Source organism: Triturus cristatus, chromosome 2_1, assembly GCF_964204655.1.
Source record: "Triturus cristatus chromosome 2_1, aTriCri1.1, whole genome shotgun sequence".
NCBI lineage: Eukaryota > Metazoa > Chordata > Amphibia > Caudata > Salamandridae > Triturus > Triturus cristatus.
This window is the reverse complement of record NC_140581.1, coordinates 275,761,495-275,785,243: the sequence shown is the minus strand read 5'-3', so window position 1 is coordinate 275,785,243 and position 23,749 is coordinate 275,761,495. Positions and strand designations below refer to the sequence as shown.

Below are 23,749 nucleotides of genomic sequence, written 5' to 3'. Positions count from 1 at the left end.
TGGACAATAGGTTTCCTGCTTGGGTAGGTGCTAGCACCTCCCCAGACAGACTTTAGTGTATCGGGGCAGGGAGGGCTGAAAGGAATGAGACATGCCTGGGGCACACAAGGTGTCCCATGCATAGTCCAGTTCAAACCGGCGCTGGGGCATTCCAGCACCAGCTCTGGCGCGAAACTGGACAAAGGAAAGGGGGTGTAACCACTCCCCTTCCTGGTCCCACCCATAGGAGGGACCTTGCAGGTAGCCCAGCCCACTAGCCCAGTATATCAGTAGGTAGCTGAGCCCTGCTAAATTAGATTAACCTGAATCTGCAACTTGTACAGAAACTCTGGACCTTCGACATTCGACCTCAGGAAGAAGACTGAAGAAATCTCCCTTGTGGCCAAGGAGTGACCACCCTGGGCAACCAGGCACCATCCAGCGACCGCTGCTTTACTTTGCGACTGATCCTACGAGGGACGACTGCAGAGACTGACCAGCGCCGAGACTTCCAGACACCTCTGACCCAGATCCACATCTACAGCGAAGCTGAGACCCGTGGAGGCGACGAGGGACGTGGGACCGGCGACCTGGGAAAAGTGGCTAGTACCTGACTAGCGCGGCTTCCGAGGCTCCCTTGAGGCTGTGCTTGGGGAATTGAGGAGCCCCCATCCCGAGCACCATCTGCAAAAAAGATCAGCTCCCCACACTTCACGTGTTCTGCGTGGGGCCCTTCTGCACCTGAGTTGCTCGACGTGTTGTCTGGTTGCTGGCCCGTTGGCTAGTGACCTCTACGACGACGAACCTTTGTTTTCAACTTGCTGGTCCGGCTCCTCCAGACTGGCACCCGCTCCTCTGTGAAAGAGAAGCACCCCAGACCTTCCTGGTCTGCACCAGAAGCAAGTCCTCCATCCTGCGTGGGTTCCGCTGGCCAAGTCTTGTTGGGTCCTGACTCGACTTCGACGCCGCCGACAGCAAGAGCCTTCGTGGGACAGCCCACCCCCTGGTCCTGGTCGTCCTCGACGCCTCCTGGTACCCATGACTGCTGCGACAAGCTTCACCTCTTCACCTGCATCTTCACGATATCGCCTGGTTCCTTCCTGGTTCCTTCCCGGCTCCTGGCTGGTGACCTAGACTCTGTCCCTTCTGCTTGCAGGTTCCTTCCATCTTGATCCCATCCTTGGGATCCACCGGACACTCTTCACTGACTGCCTGTCAGCAACTTTCCTTCAGGCATCCATAGGAGGCAACGACGAAACCCGACGCAAGTTCACACCTATGCACCCGCAGCCCGTGGGCTAGGTAACTTGAGCATTTCGGTGCTCACAACGGTATTGACTATCCAAGGGTCTAGTTTCCGAGTCTCGACTTCCTAGCTATATCAGAAGTGTCCTAAAACTGCTAATTTCTAATAACTTGTATTTCTATCGACTTTTACGCATTACGCGTGAGTGTTTCCACTCTGCACCTGAATCCCGTTGGCCTCCCACTTCCTAACCTTTGGTAGTATAGTGTAGCCCCAGCGATTCCCTAGGCCTATCCTGTGTTCGTGACAGTGGTTCTTATACCACTTACTTAGTATATGGTTTGCGTGGCCCCTAGGGCCTAACTGTATTACTTACCTGTGTGACTTAATGTATGCTTAAATAAGACTGTGTTGTACTTACCTCGAATCTCATAAAGAGTGCTGAGGGTTTGACTAGAATAAATACATTCTATTTTTATATAGATCTGTTGTTGTGTCCTTTCATTTGGTATTCAAGGGATTACATATGGTATAACAGCTGGCTTCACATGCCATTCAGAGTTTAGCCTAAGACTGCTCTTGTCCATGCTACCACTAGGATAACTGGTCTATAAGGTTGACTTTACAACCAATCACCATAAGGGTTGTTTGGACTGATAGAGGGTGTACACTAGAATTAGTGACATCATATATCAGGCCAACTTCTCACAGGACGGAGAAGTTCAAAATGTTGACGTTAGCTCAGGTCTTGTCTGCCTTCGACCCTGGAGACTGGATGGTAGTGTAGGACTTGCAGGACGCCTATTTTCACATCCCCGTCCTGTCGGCCCACTGGCACTACTTGCGGTTCATGGTAGGCCATGAGCATTTTCAGTTTACCTTGCTCCCCTTCGGCCTTACCAGTGCCCCTCAGGTGTTCACAAAAGTGATGGCGGTGGCGGTGGTCGCAGCTCACCTGGGCAGATCAGGGGTTCCAGTCTTCCCCGAACTCGACAACTGGCTGTAGAATGGCGGGCTCGCCCCCGGCTGTCGTCTCCCACCTCCAGACTACGGCCGACCTCCTGCATTCGCTAGGGTTTGCCATCAAAGTGCCGAAGTCACACCTGATCCCCTCTCAGAAGCTCCTCTTCATAGGAGCGGTTCTGGACACGACACAGTTTCAGGTTTATCCTCCCGAACAGCGAGTACGGGATATTCGGGCTCTTATTCCAATCTTTGCGCCTCTATCCCGATTTTCGGTCAGGATGACCTTGAGGCTGCTGGGCCTCATGGCCCCATGGCCTCCTGCCACCTGCATCCTGCTGGTCGATCATGCCAGGTGGCATATGCGGGCACTGCAGTGGAACTTGAAGTTCCAGTGGGCGCAGCATCAGGGGAATCTGCCTGATTGCATCCAGATCTTGGAGGGCACTGCAAGACAATTGCAGTGGTGGCTCACGAACCAGGATTGGGTCAACGGCAGATCCCTCTCCCTTTCTCAACCAGAACACACAGTGGTGACAGACGCATCCCTTCTGAGATGGGGCGGCCACATGGGAGAGGCAGAGATCAGAGGTCTCTGGTCTCCGGCACAGTCCGGGCTCCACATCAACCTTCTGAAACTGCGGGCGATCAGGCTTGCACTGAAAACATTCCTTCACTCTGTACGGGGAAGAGTAGTGCAGGTGTTCACAGACAACACCACCGCCATGTGGTTCTGCAACAAACAAGGCGCAGTGGGGTTGTGGACCCTATGTCAAGAGGCCCTCCGCCTCTGGACATGGCTGGAACATCAGAGCATATCCCTGGTGGTCCAACACCTGGCAGGTTCCCTGAACACCAGGGCAGACAAACTCAGCCACAGGTGCATGATGGATCACAAATGGCATCTTGACTCGGAGGTGGTGCAAGGTCTCTTTCAACAGTGGGGAGAGCCTTGGTTAGATCTATTCGCCACCGAAGAGAACGGGCAATGTCATTCTGCGCGTTGGAATTTTCAAGGCCACGAGTGGAATTGAGGTCTGTTGTACGCATTTCCGCCCTTACAACTTCTACCCAGAGTGCTGAAGAACATCAAGCGCGACCGGGCCCAAGTCATTCTTGAGGCTCCAGATTGGCCATGAAGAGTTTGGTATCCCGAGCTGCTCAGCATGGCCATCAATCCTCCGATCCAACTGCCTCTTCGGGAGGATCTTCTGTCTCAGCAGCAGGGGACCTTCCTCCACCCTAACCTGTCCAGCCTCTACCTCCTTGCGTGGAGATTGAGCGGCGGTAGTTGACGTCATTTGACCTGCCTCCCGAAGTTTGTGACGTAATCTTGGCATCCCTCCACTAAGACAGTATATGCCTGCAGATGGAGCAAATTTGTGGCAAGGTGCACACCAAAGGCTGTGGATACCCTTTCAGCCCCTCTTTCTGAGGTTCTCTTGTTCCTCCTCTCTTTAGCCCAACATGGCTCTGATCTGGGCACTATCAAGGGCTATCTTTCAGCCATTTCTGCCTTTCTTCGGCTTCCTGATCAGCCTTCTCTCTTCAAGTCCCCGCTTGTTAATCATTTTTTAAAAGGCATAACTCATCTCTTTCCACCTATTCCTTTCGTTATGCCTCAGTGGGACTTGAATCTGGTTTTGACCTATTTGATATGCGCTCCCTTTGAGCCGCTTCACAACTGTCCTTTAAGACTTTTTACTCTTAAGACTGCATTCCTGGTGGCCATCACATCTGCTAAAAGAGTGAATGAGCTCCAGGCTCTTTCATCCAAACCTCCTTTTCTGGCTGTACATCCGGACAAGGTTGTCCTTAGGACTCGTCCATCCATTCTTCCCAAGGTGGTCACTTCCTTTAACATCGGGCAAACCATCACTTTGCCCACCTTCTTTCCTTCTAAAGAGGAAGAGAGGCTCCACCGTCTGGACCCAAAATGTGTGCTTTCTTTCTATCTGGATAACACAAAACAGTTCCTGGTGGATGACCAACTTTTTGTTGGCTACGTGGGTGCAAAGAAAGGTCGGGCCATACTCAAGCGGACCATTTCTAGACGGGTTGTTTTGTGTATTAAAGCCTGCTATTCTCTGGCTAAAAAGGAACCTCCATTGGGGTTCCGCGCCCATTCCACCAGAGCAACGGCAGCCACTACTGCTTTGGGACGAGGAGATCCTCTACATGACATCTGACAGGCAGCTACGTGGGCATCACAGCACATGTTTCTGGTGTGAATTTGGTTTGTAGACCCACCTCCGGGGTTGGTATTACTGGGGTATCTAGTCTAAGGTATGGAATCTATAACTAACTGTTTCTTTCAGATGAATAATTTACTTACCTTCGGTAACGAAACATCTGTAAGAAACATAGGTTAGTTATAGATTCCTTACCGCCCCACCCATCCTCCCCGTTCTGTGAACTGATTTCTAGGGTTAAGGACATCCTTTCAGGGCCCTAGTTTTGTGCACCAGTGGTCAGTGTCTTGCATGGCTCTGCGTTTCTGGTGCGGAAAGTCATGTACAGAACTGACGTCAGCACGCAAGGGCGGTGTCTAAGTAGCTACCGCGACGTCATCCCGGCGACCACAATGCCAATGACGGACGCAAAGCCGACCGACGCCACCTTCCGACCCGCAGCGGTACTGCTGAAGAAAAACTTTCGGGATCCAGTCTGACGCCTGGGGGGAATTCTAAGGTAAGGAATCTAGAACTAACCTATGTTTCTTACAGATATATCGTTACCGAAAGGTAAGTAACTTGTTCTTCCAGTTTACTGTGATGCCCTTTGGTTTAAAGAATGCCCCTGCCACCGTCCAAAGATTGGTGAATCAAGTTCTTGCTGGTTTGGAAGGCTTTAGTGCAGCTTATCTTGATAATATTGCTGTGTTTAGCAGGATCGCCTGTACCACATGGGGAAGGTTTTACAGGACCTGCAAACTGCAGGCCTAACTATCAAGGTATCCAAGTGCCAGATAGGGCAAGGAACTGTTGTTTACTTGCGCCACCCTGTAGGTGGAGGCAAAGCCACAATCCAGGCCATTTTGGATTGGGAGACTCTAACAACCCAGACCCAAGTCAGGGCATTCCTTGGATTGACTGGGTACTATAGGAGGTTGGTGAAGGGATACAGGTCCATTGTGACTCCTCTCACAGAACACACCTCCAACAAGATGCCCAAGAAAGTGAAATCGGCAGTTGGCTGCCAAAAGGCTTCTGACACTCTAAAAGAGGCAATGTGCTCTGCATCTATTCTCTAGGCTCCAGATTACTCCAAGCAGTTTATAGTGCAAAGTGATGCATCTGAGCTGGGGACAGAAACGGTTCTATCCCAGACAAATTATGATGGTCAAGAACAACCTGTTGCTTTCATAATCAGAAAGCTACTCCCTAGAGAGCAGTGTTGAAGTGCCATTGAGAGGGAGGCCTTTGCTGTGGTTTGGTCCCTGAAGAAGCTGAGACCATATCTGTTTGATACTCACTTCATAGTTCAAACTGACCACAGACCTCTCAGATGGCTAATGCAGATGAAAGGAGAAAACCGCAAACGTTTTTTGTCAAACTTGTTTTTATTGATTTTTCAAGATCTTACGCATCAAACATTGTAATACATTGAGTCATTGCCCTCGCATGCAACTGTTGAGTAGCTATTTCCTTGTACAGATTTTGACGGATAATCCGAGGAGTCACCCCTTTGAATGCATATTCATGTATTGCTAGGGCACATAGTTCATTTTCAAACGTCTCCCCTAAACTAAACCCTCCCCATCCCTCCCTTTTCCTAAGAGGCAAAAAAAACATAACAGTTGTAATATCGCTTCCACGTATGGGCAGAAGAAAACGAAAGTAAGAGAGAAAACCAATACTAAATTAAGAAGAAATACAAATTTGTCCCTAAAAATATCACTCATGCGCTCCATAATGATTGCCTGCCATAAACGTGCTTGCCATTGTGTCATGGCTTGATCCTCTGTCTTCTTCCAAGCTGCGGCTATCGCCTCCTTGGCCGACCCCAGACATAGTCACATTATTGCTTGGCCCGCTGTCGTTTGGTATTTCAAGCATGGTTCTCAGAGACCTAGGAGGAAAAAATCTGGGGTGTCTTGAATCGGGTATCCCAAAATCTCTTTAATTTGCTCTGGATTTCGGTCCAGAAGGGCCGGATTGTTGGACTATCCCACCATATGCGGCGAAAGTCACCTAGGAGACCACACCCTCTCCAGCAGAGGTGCGATTTGTTAGGGAATATCTTTTTCAATTTAGTGGGGTATAGGTACCAGTTGTACAGTATCTTGTAGTGGGCCTCTCGTTGCCCTAGAGAGTGATGTCTAATATCGCTCCATAGGCCTTCGATTGTGTCTCAGTAATTTCATGACCTAGTGTGCGTTCCCAGAATTCGGGGTGATGCGGGCAACAGAAGGGAATAGAGGAAGGGGATTGCTCCTTTTACTTCCCCTGCCCCCTTCACAAAGCGTTCTAGTGTGGTAAGTTCCCTTGTCGCCCCTTCTCTAATGTCGGCTTGTAGGACCCAGTGGCGCAATTGGAGGTAGTGGAAGTATTCCGTGTTTGGGAGGTTGAAGTCCCTTTGGCAGCGTTCAAAAGTTAATATATCCCAATTATAGAAAATGTCAGCTAGGGTAAGGCATCCCCCCTCCTTCCATGCGTCAAAGGAGATTGAAGGGGAGCCTTGGTTTTTTATTGTGCCAGATACATTTTTTTAAAGAGCGTTTGGACTCCCTGTAGGAAACCTTTTTCTAGATCGATGGGTAGACTCTGAAATAGGTACAAGAATTTTGGGTAATCTACCATCTTAATGGCATGTATTCTGCCAATGCAGGACAGGTATAGTGGCACCCACTGCTTAAGATCAGCTTGCAGCTAGCGTAGGAGGGGGGGGTAGTTAGCTGCAAATAGTCCTGAGATTTTGAGGGTTAATTTTATACCTAGGTATTTCAGCTCTTTCTTGACCCACTGGAACAGGGTTGTGTCCACTAGGGTACCCATCTCTGCTTCGGCTAAGGTCAGGTAGAGGAAGAATGATTTTGGTAGGTTAATGCGGAGCCCAGCTTCCCAGCTCCTCCCGCAGTGTTAGAGAACACTGTGGGTCTGAAAGTTTCAATAGTATGTCGTTGGCGAACAGAGAGATCTTATGTTTGTCAGATCCAAATTCAATTCCCCTATTCATCGGGTTCTCTCTAATGTTTGCAGGTAAGAGTTCAATGCTAAGTGCAAAGAGAAGTGGGGATAGCGGGCATCCCTGTCTTGTCCTCCTCCCCTGTAAATAAGGATCCAAGCTTACTCCATTGACTAGGATTCTGGCACTTGGGGGTGCAAAGTTGGCCTTTATCATATTTATAAATGTTGCGCAGAAGCCAAACCTCTGATGGGCCTGAAAGAGGAATGCCAGTCCACTCGATCAAACGTCTTCTCTGCGTCTAAGCCGAGAAGAACTGTGGGAACCTGCTTTTTAGTAGTCTTTTCTATTAAGTATATTACCCTGCGTGCCGGATTGCCCTTCCCACTACTCAGATGATGATTGCTAGAATGGGATACATTTCAGCCGTTCAGGATAACTTAATTTGACGTACAAAAAATCTGACGAAGACAGAAGGATACTTATTGACTGTTCCGATGCGAATGGTCACAGAGTCTTTGGGATGACTCTAACCAGAGAAGTTATCCTCATTTGAATGTTCAAGTTTGTAGACCAGGACAGAAAATTAAGGAATATGCGTTATTCTATCGGTATGTTTCTGATGGATACATTTGCCTGTGGATTCCTCACCCTATGAATATCCCCTGTGCCAGCATTCTTCGGAAAATTTCCGTAGCTCTCCACGCCGACAAAGTCGTCACAATGCCATGGCTCTGCACGCGGCTCCGCGTGACGTCACTGGAGCCATAAGAAGACCACGTCGGCGTGATGACATCAGTTCCCTTTTTTCCGCGCTGTCAATGCTACTGTTTTTTTCTGGGATTCTCCATACTTCGTCTGGATACTTTGTATTTTCATTTGTATCTCTTTCTCTTTTGTCGTGACTGCCCCGAGGAAGTCGGGTTTTAAGCCCTGCAGGGAGTGCGGTGGACATATGTCAATTACTGACCCGCATGAAGACTACCTTTGGTGTTTATCTTCAGATCACGACGTTGAGGGATGTTCTTCGTGCAGGAAGATAAATCCTAAGGCGTTGAAGGAGCGAGAAGCCAAGCTTTATATGGCTAAGGCAAGAAAAGAAAAAGGGGGTTCGAAAAGTCCAGGACTTCGATGTCGCACGACTCCAAGAGGAAGCATAAGAAGAAGAGGAGACATGCTTCTCGGTGCCGATCCTCGAAGTCTGTGGTGTCGAGATCGCCTTCTCCTGCTGGACATCGAGAAAAGGACTTGGTTTCTCCTTCATCGTCTCCTCTTATAAGGGGACTCCAGAGCAGGCGACGCCGCCGAGATTCTCACCGACTACAGAGGGTGTGTCGAATCCGGCTGTTCCACCTGTGGCTCCAGCGGCACCGACTCCAGAGGCGCCTCATTCTGATCCTGAACCGGCTTCATACCCTCAGTTTCCGACGCCAGGTTCTGATCCGTCACATTTTCTGAATGCGATATATGGCCTGTTCGCCAGGGCCTCGTACCCGTCTGGTGCACCTTCGGGTCCCATGGGTCCTATGGCATTTAGTTTGGGTGTGCCTCAGCAGTACCTTCAGGCCCACTGAGCGACGCCGTCCTGGCATCTTCCAGCTCCGAGGATGTAGACGCAGTATGGTCAGTCCCGAGTTCCATCCCGTGAAGCCTCTTGGATTCGATCGGCCGTGGCTATGGTAGTGGATCCACCGTCGATGCCGTTCCCAGAGCCGTCGACACCGCGTGTGGTGCCGCCGACGCCACAACCGAAGATGCGCTCAAGGAGAGAGGCGCAGAGGTTATTGAAAGAGGAGCAGTACCAGGCTGAAGAGAGGGAGGAAGGAGAGGTGTATGACACAGAGGATGTGTTTGAGGACTTGTGTGAGGCAAGTGGGCTTGACACTTCTCCCGAGTGGGACTTTGGTTTTCAAAAGGCTTCTCCCTCGAAGGATGTTGCTCCTTATCATACGGTTATTAGGAAGGCTGCGGTACTTTTGGATTTGCAGCTTGCTGTGGCAGAGTATAAGCCTAACCTTCTCACGAAAGTGCTTCATTCTTCATCTTCGGTGGTTGAACCACTTTTGCCATTTAATGTTGCACTGACTGAGCCAATACTCGATGTGTGGCGCAACCCTCTTTCGGCTCCTGCGGTTTCGAGATTAGTCTCAAGAAGGTATAGACCTGCTTCTGGAGATTCCTGCGGCTCCGGCTGTTCCACCTGTGGCTCCAGCGGCACCGACTCCAGAGGTGCCTCGTTCGGATCCTGAACCGGCTTCATACCCTCAGTTTCCGACGCCAGGTTCTGATCCGTCGCATTTTCTGAATGCGATATATGGCCTGTTCGCCAGGGCCTCATACCCGTCTGGTGCACCTTCGGGTCCCATGGGTCCTCTGGCATTTAGTTTGGGTGTGCCTCAGCAGTACCCTCAGGCCCACTGAGCGACGCCGTCCTGGCATCTTCCAGCTTCGAGGATGTAGACGCAGTATGGTCAGTCCCGAGCTCCATCCCATGAAGCCTCTTGGATTCGATCGGCCGTGGCTATGGTAGTGGATCCACCTTCGATGCCGTTCCCAGAGCCGTCGACGCCGCGTGTGGCGCCGCTGACGCCACTACCGAAGATGCGCTCAAGGAGAGAGGCGCAGAGGTTATTGGAAGAGGATCAGTACCAGGCTGAAGAGAGGGAGGAAGGAGAGGTGTATGACACAGAGGATGTGTTTGAGGACTCGTGTGAGGCAAGTGGGCTTGACACTTCTCCCGAGTGGGACTTTGCTTCTCAAAAGGCTTCTCCCTCGAAGGATGTTGCTCCTTATCATACGGTTATTAGGAAGGCTGCGGAACTTTTGGATTTGCAGCTGGCTGTGGCGGAGTATAAGCCTAACCTTCTCACGAAAGTGCTTCATTCTTCATCTTCGGTGGTTGAACCACTTTTGCCATTTAATGATGCACTGACTGAGCTAATACTCGATGTGTAGCGCAACCCTCTTTCGGCTCCTGCGGTTTCGAGGTTAGTCTCAAGAAGGTATAGACCTGCTCCTGAAGATCCGGTTTTCCTTTCTTCTCACCCCTCTCCTGAAAGTCTGGTGGTGCAGGCGTCTTGTTTGAAGCAATCTACAGGTGGTGTTTTCGCAGGCTCCCGCAGACAGGGATTCCAAGAAGTTGGAGTAGTCTGCGAAAAAGGTTTTCATCGGCCAGTATGGCACTGAAGTCTACCAACGCCACTTGTCTCTCTTGGGCAGGTATATTCATGCCTTAATGGACTCTGCAAAAAAGCTTCTTTCTAAGTTGTCTGGGGAGGACTGGGAGAATCTGAGTGAGGTGTTGGTGGATTCTCAAGCTGCGGCTCGCCAGGTTATCCATTCTAGTCTGGATACGGTGGATTCTGTTGCCAGAGTAATGGGTTCATCCATTGTGACAAGGAGGCACGCATGGTTAAGATCTTCTGGGTTCTCTCCTGATGTGCAGGCTGCTCTTATTGATTTGCCATTTGATGGGTCCAAGCTTTTTGGTGAAAAGGCGGACTCTGCCCTGCAAATATTTAAGGACAGTAAGGCAACGGCAAGGTCTTTGGGTTTGCAGACTCAGACAAGAGGTTATGGATATAAACTATACCATGACTTTGGGAAGTCTTCCTTTCGTGGGTCCAGGCAGCCTCAGCAACAGCAGCAGAACCCCTTGTATAAGAGCTACAGGGGTAAAGGCTGAGGTCGCCTTCGTGGAACTGGACGTCAGCCTTCTTTCTCTTCCTCCTCTACCTCCCCAACCCCTCCTGGTAATGCAGGAAAGCAGCCCTAGATCCACCATCCTGGATCATGTAGGTTCCGTGGGAGGCCGGCTTACCCATTTTCTACAAGATTGGAATGTAATCACTTCGGACCTTTGGGTTTTAGATCTGGTAGAAAATGGGTATACCCTTCTCTTCAGGGAATTCCCTCCTCCGTGCCAAGGGTTTAGCGCGGAGGATCATTTGATTCTCCTTCAGAAGGAGGTTCTCACCCTGTTACAAAAAGGTGCGATAGAGGTGGTTCCGGAGCAGGAAAGGGGTCAGGGTTGCTACTCCCAGTATTTCCTGATCCCCAAGAAGGATGGCAGGTTACGTCCTATCCTGTACCTCAGAATCTTGAATCTGTTTCTCAAGCAGGAGAGGTTCAAGATGCTCACTCTAGCGCAGGTTCTTCAGGCGCTGCAACAAGAGGACTGGATGGTGTCCATCGACTTGCAGGATGTGTATTTCCACATCCCAATCCTGAAGTCGCACAGGAAGTATCTCCATTTTACAGTTGGGTCGCAACACTACCAGTTTGCGGTCCTTCCATTAGGTCTTACTACCGCACCTCGAGTCTTCACCAAGGTGATGGCAGTGGTGGCTTCCCATCTCAGGAGGTCGGGGATTCCAGTTTTCCCCTACCTGGACGACTGGCAGAGTCCCCAGAGATGGTGAGTCATCATCTGCAGGTTACAGCCCAGTTGTTGTACAAGTTGGGTTTTTCGATAAATGTACCCAAGTCTCACCTGGTGCCCTCACAGCGCAACCTGTTCATAGGGGCAGTACTGGATACCACTGTGTGTCGAGCATTCCCTCCTCCGCAAAGGATTCTCAACATTCAGGAAATGATTCCCTTGTTTTACAATGGAGCGGTTGTTCCGGTTCTGAAGGTCCTTCGCCTGCTCGGTCTGTTCACTTCCTGCATCCTGTTGGTCAAGCATGCCACTGGCACATGAGGGCGCTGCAGTGGTGTCCCGCAGGCAGTGATATCAACACAACGGAGATCTCAGGGAGTCAGTCAGGATCTCCAGAGAAGCTGCAGCAGATCTGTCCTGGTGGAGTGTGGAGGGCAATCTGTCTCAAGGAAAGCCCTTCCATCTTCCTCCATCTGTGGCCACAGTGATAACGGATGCCTCTACCCTAGGGTGGGGTGCTCATCTGGGGGATCTGGAAATCAAGGATCTTTGGTCTCCAGAGGAAAGGTTGCTTCACATTAACCCTCTGGAATTGCGGGCGATACGTTTGGAGCTCAAGGCCTTTCTCCCTTCCCTTCATGGTCAGTCGATTCAAGTCCTGACGGACAACACTACCGCGATGTGGTATGTCAACAAACAGGGAGGAGTAGGGTCGTACCGTCTCTGCAGGGAGGCATTGCGTCTTTGTTCCTGGGCTCAGGACCATCAGATTTGCTTGATGGCAAATCATCTGGCCGGGGTGCTGAATGTGCGTGCGGACAGTCTCAGTCGGCAGTTCTCCGCCGACCACGAGTGGAGGCTTCATCCGCAGGTAGTTCAACACATCTTTCGGACGTGGGGAACTCCTCGGGTGGACCTGTTTGCCACTCTCGAGAACGCGCACTGCCCGTCGTTCTGCAGTCTCCAGTTTCCGATGCAGGGGGCATTGGGGGACGCGATTCAGTTGAGTTGGAACTCACAACTCCTTTATACGTTTCCTTCCATGCCCTTGATTCCTCGGGCTCAGAGGAAGATTCGCCAAGACCGGGCCCAAGTCATATTGATTGCCCCGGATTGGCCAAGAAGGGTGTGGTACACAGATCTACTTCACCTCTCATCGCACCCTCGGCTCCGTCTCCCTATCAGGGCGGACCTCCTCTCTCAGATGGAGGGCCAGGTTCTACACCCCCACCTCCAGAGCCTGCACCTTCATGCCTGGAGATTGAACGGGGCTACCTGAATTCTTTTTCTTTCCCGCCTGACGTGGTGGATGTTATTTTATCGGCCAGGAGACACTCCACCAAGTCTATCTACTCCTACAGGTGGTCGAAATTTGTTAGTTGGTGTGGGGAGAAATCTATTGATCCTCTGAAAGCGCATCTTTCTGATGTTCTTTGTTTTTCACTTCATTTGGCTCAGCAGGATTGTGCTGCAGCCACTGTTGAAGGATATTTGTCGGCATTTCTTTGTTTGCCTGATCAGCCTTCTCTTTTTAAGTCTCCAATAGCCTTAAGGTTCATTAAGGGGCTTACTAATATGTTTCCGCCCACTCCTTTTATTATGCCCCAGTGGGATTTAAATCTGGTGTTAACCTTTTTAATGGGTTCCTCGTTTGATCCTATGGATAGTTGTCCTTTGAGACTTCTGACATTCAAAACGATGTTTCTAGTGGCTATCACCTCGGCGAGGAGGGTGAGTGAGCTTCAGGCTTTGAGTTCAAAGCCTCAGTTTCTGACCATACATGCTGAAAGGATGATACTCAGGACCAGGGCTGCTTTTCTGCCTAAGGTGGTAACTCTTTTCCATCTAGGACATTCCATTCCCTCCCTACTTTCTATCCCCCCCTCACCCTTCCAAGGAGGAGGAGTGGCTTCATCGTTTGGATCCAAAGAGGGCGATTAGTTTCTATTTGGATAGAACAAAGGACTTCTGCCAACTTGATCAGCTCTTTGTTAGATATGCTGGACGGATGAAGGGCAAGGTGGTGCACAAGCGCACTTTATCCAGGTGGATCGTCTTGTGCATCAAGATCTGCTACGCTCTGGCTGGTAAGGAGCCTCCTGAAGGTATTAGCGCTCATTCCACCAGGGCTAAGTCATCTACTTCTGACTTGTCCAGAGGCGTTCCTGTGCTGGACATCTGTAAGGCTGCAACTTGGGCCTCCCTCCACACTTTCGCGAAGCATTACTGCTTAGATTCCGAAGTGAGGAGGGACGGCCATTTTGCACGCTCTGTTTTACAGGACTTTTTGGTATAGAAGGGTGGACACCCTCCTCCGGGAGTGGGACTGTTGTGGGAATCTATTCATAAGGTGAGGAATCCACAGGCAGATGTATCCATCAGAAGAACAAGTTACTTACCTTCGGTAACGCTTTTTCTGGTGGATACAGTATCTGCCTGTGGATTCCTCACTGACCCACCCGCCTCCCCATTGTCCACCCTTTTATACCTTAAAAGAGGCATTCGTTAATATGTTGTTTCATATTGTTATTCTGCATTGCCTCTATTTTGCCTTTCTGTAGGCTTAAAGGAAATATTTGCTTTATTTTGCTTTCCTTTGTCACTTTACACTGTGTGTATTTGTGTGAATACTGTGTACTATGTATGCATTTTCTATATGGTCGGTCCACCTGTTTCGCCTCGGTGGCACAGAAAAAATGGGTGGAACTGACGTCATCACGCTGACGTGGTCTTCTTATGGCTCCAGTGACGTCACACGGAGCCGCGTGCGGAGCCATTCCATTGTGACGACCTCGTCGGCGTGGAGAGCTACGAAAAATTTCCGATGAATGCTGGCGCAGGGGATATTCATAAGGTGAGGAATCCACAGGCAGATATGTATCCACCAGAAAAAGCATTACCGAAGGTAAGTAACTTGTTCCTCTCAATGTGAGCTGAACAAATTTGGATGTGACAGATTTTTGAGATAGTGATGCTTTACTTTTAATTGAATTTGAATAGTCTACATCTATGCTTTGCCCTGAAGAAGTCCCCTGAGTTTGAGACGAAATGCGTAGGCTGTACCTTTTAACATGTGTTAAATGAAGAAGATTTTCAAACAAAATACAAAAAGAAAAGAAGATACAGACTCAATATATGAAAGAATTCTCTTGGTGCTTTTTCAACTCAAGAAGTGTATGATTGTTTTCTTATAGTGTGTTCTGGGTGATGAGACATTAATGTTCTACTGAACTGTTACTCGTGAAAAATGTGTTCTCCTCTACTTTTTGAATTTTATGTGTTCGTTTTTTTCTGAATGGTTGACCTGAAGAGTGAGCATAGATTAATACTCAAAGGAATTACAGTGTGCAGTGGTCACATACCATAACAGTTTTTTCTACTAAGATATTCCCCTGCGTACGTTCTGCGTTTGTTTGCCCTTGATGAAGCTGGATTGGTCCAGGTGAACCAGACCCGGCATCAGGTCTTCTAAGCGTGTAGCCAATATTTTAGAGTATAGCTTGGCATCTAAATTGGGAAGCGCTATGGGACGATAAGAACTGCATTGCTGTGGGTCTTTCCCTATTTTGGGAATTACAGTGATAGGTGCTTCCCGCATGGTGTTTGTCAACTGCTGGGTGTTCGCAATATAACTAAATAGGGCGGACAAGTGGGGGATTAATTCTGCGCTGAAGGTTATCTAGAATTGTGAGGTTAGGCCATCTGGGCCCAGAGATTTGTGCGGCTTCAGACCCCGAGTGCGAGACGAACCACCTCTTCCTTTATGGGTGCACCCAATTGTTCGTTCTGGGTTGAGGTGACCTGTGGGAGTTCCATTGCATTAAGATAATCTGCTTGCGCCTGTAGGTTGGCTTGGTCAGCTGTGTATAATGTGCTGTAGAAGTCCCTAAATGTGTGTGCTTTTGCGAAGTCTTCCCGTGTCTGAATCCCGGAAGGGTTTTGTATGTCTCCAATATAGTCCTTCTCGCTCTTGACTCGTAACTGTTGTGCTAAGTGTGATCCCACTTTATTGCCCTGGGCGTGTGGTGTCTGCTTAAGTCGTAGCAGTGTCAGTCCACTCTATTAGAGTAGATCGCCTGCAATTTCCCTTTCATGGCTGTGACCTTTCTTTGGAGTGCTAGCGTGGGGTTAGCCTTATGTGTGTGTTCTAATGTTTTCAGTTCCCCTTCCTTTCCGCTGCTCTCTGTTTGTTGAGGGCCCCCATCAGCGTTAAGCATCGGCCACATACCACCGCTTTGAACGCGTCCCATGTGTTTGCCAAAGACGTGTCTTGGGGGTCGTTTAATTGGAAAAATTCTCTGATGCTTGTTCTTAGTGCAATCTTTAGCCAAGGGGTGCGCATCCCTCCATGTATCTCTGAGACACATTTCCTGGATGGCGTGTTTCACTTGTTTCGGGAAGCTCCCTGTGGGAGATCTATTTGGGTGCATGTTGTCAGTCCCTGAGTGCCAGGTGAGGTTGAAGTCCCCATCAAGATTATGTCTCCCCCTGCGAATCCCCCCAATAGGGACAAGGTGTTGTTAATGAACGTCACCTAGTTAGTATTAAGTGCATATACTGACGCAATTTTACATAGCTTCCCTCGAATATGACCTTTCACTAGTACTATACTCTTGTCCCTATCAGTTTTGTAGTCTTCTGGTTGGAACTTGAGTAAGGAGTGAAAGAGGAGGGCCACTCCATTGTGTTTTGTGGAGTAAGAGGATTCATATATTAGCAGATATGCCTTATGTTTTAATCTATGATCTTCGGATCTCGTGAGGTGGGTCTCTTGTAGTGCTTTTATATCATAGTGTTGGCCTGTGAGGTATTTCCAGATCTTCTGGCTTTTGGAGGGGGCATTCATACCTCTCATGTTCCATGAGAACGTAGTAATCACCATACCATAATGGTGGTGTGTACCTACTTGCTAGCCCTTGGTCACCCCTTTCGCCCCATTCACTCCCCCTGGGTAGAGAGCCTTCGCTCTCTGGGTCCAGAAACACAGCCCATCCTGGGCAGAGGTGTCATGCCTCCTCCCCCAGGATGGACTGTGTCCATGAAAGGGGAAGCTTAAAAGGCATGCCGCCTTTGGAAGTTGCCCCTACCTTTTGCTGCCCCCACCGGTTCTGCCCCCACTTTGGGCGGGAGAATCGGCGGGAAATCCATGCTAGGAAGAGAGGTGTGCCCACCTTTGCCAACCCCACCCCTCTGGTGGGGAGGCGAAGTGATGCACACCCCTCAGTCCCCTCCATCTTGAAGATAGGGGGACTCAAGCAATTAGGAAGAGGCTCATGCGCCCTCCCACTGGAGGGTGGCATAATAGGGGGTGTACCCACCCCAGATAAGGGACCTATTCGTTCTGACCTGCACACCCCTTTAACGCCCCTAAATTTAGTATTTAGGGGCAACTCTGAACCTTGACTCCTCAGATTAGTGGAAGAAAGGAGGACCGAAGAGCGTGCTGACCCAGGAAGGAGAAGTGGACCCCAACTGCTTTGACCCCAGCCCCACCGGCCTGTCCTGTCTATAACCTGCCTACATCAAGAACCTCGGCAACTCCAGCAGCCAGCAACCCCTAGGGCCGAAGACCTGCCCTGCAACCTTCCCACAGACGGGTTTGCTCAACCAAAGACTCCCCTCCAGAATCTGGATTCCTGTGACTCAGTGATTCTGGACCACTCTGCACCCAACGCCCATGGCCCGAGTTCAAGTGGCCCAACACCCCAAGGAGTTCTCCCCCAGCGATCCAGACCTGGGATCTGGTGATCCCCGACCTCCCTCAAGACGATACCTGCATCCTCAACCTGAAGGGTCCCTCCAACCACGACTAGAGCTGGTAAATAAACACAACGCCAAAAGACACCCCTGCACCCAACGCCCCACGGCCTGGGGTAGCCCAACCTGCGGTGTCCATGCATTCCCCTAAGATCCCAACTTACCTCTCCAACCAGTGGTCCTCTTTCAGAAGTCTCCCTGCCCGAGCCTGCAGCAACTTTGTGAAACCGAAGGTCTCCATTGGGAAACACAGGGCCCCCAATGTCTGTTTTGCACCCTGCACCGGGCCGCCCCAGTGCTGCTGGTGGTGCAGCTCCTGTGCTGGTCATTGGCCCCTGAAGTGCTGACCTTAATACTAGGAGCTTTGCTTGTCAGCAGCCCCTAAGCAAAGGCCCCCTTAGCCCTATTGGCTAATATTGGGCCCCTGCACTCTGCACCCAGCCACCACAGTGTTGCTGGTGGTGCAACTTGAGTGCACACCTAGACCTTGGGAAACCTTGGTCCTAACCCCCAAAGCTCACCCTTGTAAGCCTGAGTATTTACCACCAAAACCGATGACTATTTTTCTCCCATAGAAACCCATGTTATAAGATTTTGGGCCTAAAATCTTTTTAAGTGTGGAATTGTTCATGAATGGGGAAAAGTGAACTCAATTGCAAAGTATAAAAAGACGTACTTACCTTGTATGTACACATCCTTAGGTGTGGTAACTAGGCATACCACCCCCAGTTCTCAAAGTAATCTAAAATTAATCTGAAAGTGATTACTGTGTGAGTCTAACTGCATTTCAAAGTCATACAAACCTGTAACAACTGCAAACTCAACCACAACGTCGTTTCCTTGAACAGTCTTGCATTTCAAAGTGTATTTCACTTACCTGTGCCAAGTCCTGCTTGGTTTTAAAATAAAATCTAAGTATATCTTTTTTATACTTACTTATTGGTCTGGATTGTGTCTCTGAGTGTGTGTATCAGTCCCTGATTGAGTAAATACAGTAAATGCTTAACACTCTCCGGATAAGCCTAACTGCTCGGCCACTCTACCACAAAGAGAGCTGTTAGTACTTACCTAATTAAGCCTCGGCCATACCTCTGGGGACTTCCTGGACTCTGTGCACACTATACCTTATTTTGGTATAGTATATACAGAACCAGTTTCCTACACCTGTGAAATTCAAAGGTAAAGAATCTGCAGATAGATCTTGTCTCTGCCAGATAATTTGTTACAAAAGGTAAGTGACTTGTACTTTTCTTCTGTCAAGAGAAAGGCTTCTCAACAGAGTGTACCTCTTGATGACAAGGGCGGCCTTGAAAATACTCTATTATGGGATATTACCAAAAGCAACATGTCCCCTCTCTCTGGTGTGATGGTCAGAAATAGATAGAACTTAAAGCCTGTAATCTTAGGCAGCGGAATGCCTACTTAGGAAAAGGGCTAGCCTGACAACATGTGGTATACTTCAAAGAAAAAACATCTCAAGAAACCATTAAACAATGGCTGGAGGTCTGTATCACTGTCTGAAAAATATGGAAAAAGGAACCGAAGTAGGACATAAATGGCTCCTTCTGTGGATCTGTCTCCTCATAACTAAACCCTTAAACTCCATTGCCGACCTATTGCTAGGTAATGCATTTTACAGATCCATTCTAGCTCTTGGCGCACATAGATTCAAATGATGAGGTAAACCAGAGGTAAAGAACTTATTCTTATAGCAGTGTATGGTTCTTTTGGAGCCGGAGCTCGCTTTACGTTTCTGGGACTACAGTCAAAATGGCTCTTGATAACCTATTTCTTGGTGTTTTATACTGTTTGTTGGTGTCATATTGGATATTGGCAAACAAGATTAAAATAAACTTCACTATTATTTCATATGATTTTCTCAGTGTACACATAAAGTTTATTTATTGATCTCATTCTGCAACGCTTTTGACACAGACACAATACGGTAACTGATTGTTTATATTTCTTTTATTACTTCTAGTGGTCTTTGCTTCAAGACGAGGAACATTCTGCTCAAAGCCTCAATGATATCGACAATATGTCTGAAAGCACTGGTAGTATTCTAAGCAAATTGGACTGGAATATGATCGAGGACATGGTTGCAAGTGTGGAAGACAAACGTAATTGAGACATGTTGCTACAAATCTCCAATTGACTCCGAAAATGTTTTTTCCGTCTTGGGCCAGTTTGAAATCTATTACAAAGTTGAAAACTCGGTTTAAGTATATAATAATTTCTCATTGATAAATTGTTTTTAATTTCATCCACTCTGATTACCTAAGAGGATAACATGTTTTAGATATGGTGTGAATACACGAATTAGGGACCATCTGAGGTAAAGTGGTAAATTGAAAATAAGAAGTCTTATTGTTAGATGATTTGTGAAGATAAACAGAACCTCAAAATATCATTATGACTGATTCCAGTGCAATTTTTACATGTTGTTTTCTTTTTCCACGTCTGCCTGTTTGTTTCGTAGATATCTGCTTTTTTGAAGGAAATATGAGGAACACACTTGGATACAGTTAAAGAAATACTTGGTGAACCATACAAGTGCATAGCCGTGGGTTATACATACCTTCACTATCACCGTTTATTGGATTTCATTCTTGTTCTTTGTTGCTCGGTTACTGACTTTGAACAGCAAAGGCAATATACACTTGTGTGTCTAATTTATTTGATAATTCTTTCATATGTTCTCTAAGCTCTCAGAGTAGCCTTCTGTTAGCTCGTAAACCAATACTAATTTATTTTAATCCGCCTACCAAATTAAGCATCAACACTAGATTAAAAAAAGAAAAACCTATTTAAATACTTTAGAATAACACATGACACTCAGGGAGCTTATAATAGAAACAATTAATCTTAAGATGGTTATTAAAACAGCGTACAGTCTAGAAACTTAGCATTTCTAGAGACAGGCAATTTGTTAACCAGAGCGGAATTTGTGAAAGACCAGACATTTGTTGGAAGAGTGTAAACTGTGGCTAAAAGCAGATGGTCTGACCGGTTTTAAGTTACGGTATTGATCATATACCACTTTGTATACAATGAAGAGTATATTGAACTGGACACAGCTACAAATGCAGCCATAGCAGATGGCAGAGAATAGGTGCAATAACAGGTGCCCTAAAGCAGCGTGCTCACAGAAAGTGGCATTTCAGAAATTGCTGTTAGAGAAAATGCTTTAAACAATTTACTTGACCAAACATTAGAACACTAAATTAAGTCTTTTTACCAGTAAAAGTGGTAGATTATGATGTCATAGTTCTAACACCACCGATGCTGTGGCTTAAATTCAGGATTCCGAAATAAGCGTACCAGCCCTCAGAGCTACGCTCCCTTTCTGGAAATCTACTCAACTTTAATGACATGATACCTGCACAAATCAACAGGAATGGCTTAGATTTATAAAAACCATTGTTTAAATTAAAAGAAAGGTACAGAATATTCTAATGCACTTTACGTTCTGTTCTGTAAATTAGATTTTCTCAAACATTATAAAATGCAATTAAATCGTTTATGAACAAGTTTTCTTGTAATTGTGCCTTTGCTACTTCCTATCGTTCTGGTTTGGTTAACATTTTTTTAAAAATATAAAGAATGTTGTTAAATGTGAAACAGGTATTTTTGCTAAGTTTTGTAATTTATTCTTGATGTAAAATATTGCACCTAATAAACTCTTTTGCTACATAAAAAGTAAAAGTGTCATATTAAAAAAGTGTTTTCGTGTTGTTGAATATCCATAGCAAGGCACACAATCAAATCCAATCATGTAACGTGTGTTATAGTTGATTGCATGTGAAGGGTGGCAGCTTAGCTCATGTGGGACTTGGTCAGGGTTCTCACAGGAAAATGTCATCTGTTTTTGTGTAGTTGATAAGTCTGAAGAGGGCTTAAAATAGGAAGCCTTGCTTAAAGTTATATTTTTCTGGGCCATTGGAAGATGGAGTATTTAATATCAAGATGCTTTTTTTAAATAAAAGTGATGGACAAAAAAGACTTAGCATTTCAACAGCATATAACTCCCAAATGGGAAACAAAAGAGGGCATAGCCAGGTTCTTGAAACGTGTTGAAATTGGCAGACTACTTTGGTCTCATGGAATTTTTCCACACTCACTTTCTATGTAATTTAGAAATACTTGAAAATGTAACGTGATGAACACCTTAAACTCCTGATAGACACCCTCTAGCACAGAGCTGGTGAGGTAACTAGTACCAGTCCATGGTCACCAATGTGTCTCAGACCTTGGCAAAGATGTTCAGCTCATGTAATCGACCTGTCGTGGTGACTAGTGACAACTATCCAAAGTCCTGACATAAGAAGCCACAGCCTATCAGTGTCCTCGGGAATATGGCCAGAGATACGATGGTACTTGGAGTTATTGGCATACCCTGGTTATTTCTTGGTAACATCGTTGTTGATGTTGGCATCATTACAGATCACAGCTCACCAAAGTGGAACATGAATCTAACACCCCCTTTATGACTTCTGTTCTCTGTTATGGTTGTCTGACCATGCCTGCAGTTTGCTGCAAATGGGGAATTGTGGGGGTTAGAACTGCTACCTCCAACAAATAATGTTACTTTTGGTAACTAAAAACAATGGCTGACCTAATCTGACTGGCATCCTTTTCCACCACTTTTGTATTTATCCGACCTTAAAATGGACTGTTTAACTGACACACTAACTTCTTCCCCCTTATAATATGTTCCATCAATTCCATTTAACTGTAAAGCTTCTTACACATCTAACTTTCTGACATTTTACCCACCATAACCACCTCTTCTCTAGATTTCATTTTAATATTTTATTGTTAACCATCACAATATGCTTGTGTCTCTCATCGTCGTAGGCATCAAAGGCATGGCTATAGAGGGTTTTGTGCTTCATCTCTTCAGTCTGCCATTTTGTGCATTTTCTTGCTTCCCTTTCTGTACACCTTCCAGCCCATTGCCATTTCTTATGGATATATGATGACCCACCCCCGTCCTATTACTCATTTACATCCCAGTTTGGATTTCCTGCCACCTGAATGGCAGAATTGCACAAGTTACTACTTGTGTAATGATATATCTGTAAGAGACATTAGTTAGTGGTAGATTCCTTACCTTAGAATATCCCCAGGCGTCAGACTGGATCCGGAAAGTTTTTTCGCTAGCAGTACCCCTGCACGTCAGTAGGTGACGTCATGCGGCTCCGCGTCCGTCGCTGGCGTCAGATGCGCCGAGATGACGTCACAGAGACCACTTAGGCGCCACCCTTGCGCGCTGACGTCAGTTCTGTGCACGACTTTCCGCGCCAGGAACGCAGAGCCATGCCAGAAACTGCCCTTTGGTGCCATGAAACTAGGGCCCTGAAAGGGTATGACTTTAACCTTAGAAATCAGTTTGCAGAACGGAGAGGATGGATGGGGCGGTAAGGAATCTATCACTAACTAATCTCTCTTACAGATATATTGTTACATAAGTAGTAACTTGTGCATCTGAAAGAGACACGTTAGTGATAGATTCCTTACCTTAGAATAGATACCCCAGCAATACCAACTCCGGTGCTGGGCCTGTGAACCCATCACACCAGAAAGTCACGGAGAACAGAACGGCCAAAGAAGCCGTCTCTCCGAACCTGACTGTCAAGGCAGTAATGCTTGGTAAACGTGTGCAGCGAGGCCCACGTAGCTGCCTAACAAATGTCCTGCAAGGGGACGCCGCGTCCCAAGGCAGTAATGGCTGCCGTCGCCCTGGTAGAATGGGCACGCAGCCCCACAGGAGTCTCCTTCTTAGTCAACGAGTAACAGGCCTTGATAAAGAGAATGACCCACGAGAGATGGTCCGCTTGTGCACAGCCCGACCTCTTTTGGCGCCCACGTAGCCAACAAAGAGCTGGTCATCCACCCGGAACTGCCGTGTGCGCTGCAGGAAGAACGAGATCGCACTTTTTGGGTCCAGACGGAGGAACCTTTGGCAAGAAAGAAGGACGAGTCCTTAAAACCACCTTGTCCGGATGAACAGAAAGGAAATGGGTTTGGAAGAAAGAGCCTGGAGCTCACTCACTCTTCTGGCAGAGGTGATAGCTACCAGGAAAGCCGTCTTGAGAGTGAGAAGACGCAAAGAACAGGTATGAAGGGGCTCGAAGGGAGCGCACATCAGATATGTCAAAACAAGGTTTAAGTCCCATTGAGGCATTATGAACGGCACAAGAGGAAACGTGTGCGTAATGCCTATCTGAAAGAAACACGTTAGTTAGATTCCTTACCTTAGAATATCCCCAGGCGTCAAGCTGGATCCGGAAAGA

At 47.6% G+C, this 23,749-nt stretch overlaps 1 protein-coding gene across 3 annotated transcripts in view; it reads left to right on the top strand.

Annotated features, from left to right (window-relative positions):
* CPLANE1 (ciliogenesis and planar polarity effector complex subunit 1) overlaps positions 1–21,155 on the top strand; it is a 2,680,747-nt gene extending 2,659,592 nt beyond the window's left edge. For all 3 annotated transcript variants that reach the window (XM_085631095.1, XM_085631092.1, XM_085631094.1), the window contains one exon: positions 19,435–21,155. In XM_085631095.1, the coding sequence (XP_085487221.1) occupies positions 19,435–19,581 (147 nt within the window). In that variant the 3' untranslated portion in view covers positions 19,582–21,155. The remainder of the gene's footprint in view (positions 1–19,434) is intronic.
* The last annotated feature ends 2,594 nt before the right edge of the window (positions 21,156–23,749 follow it).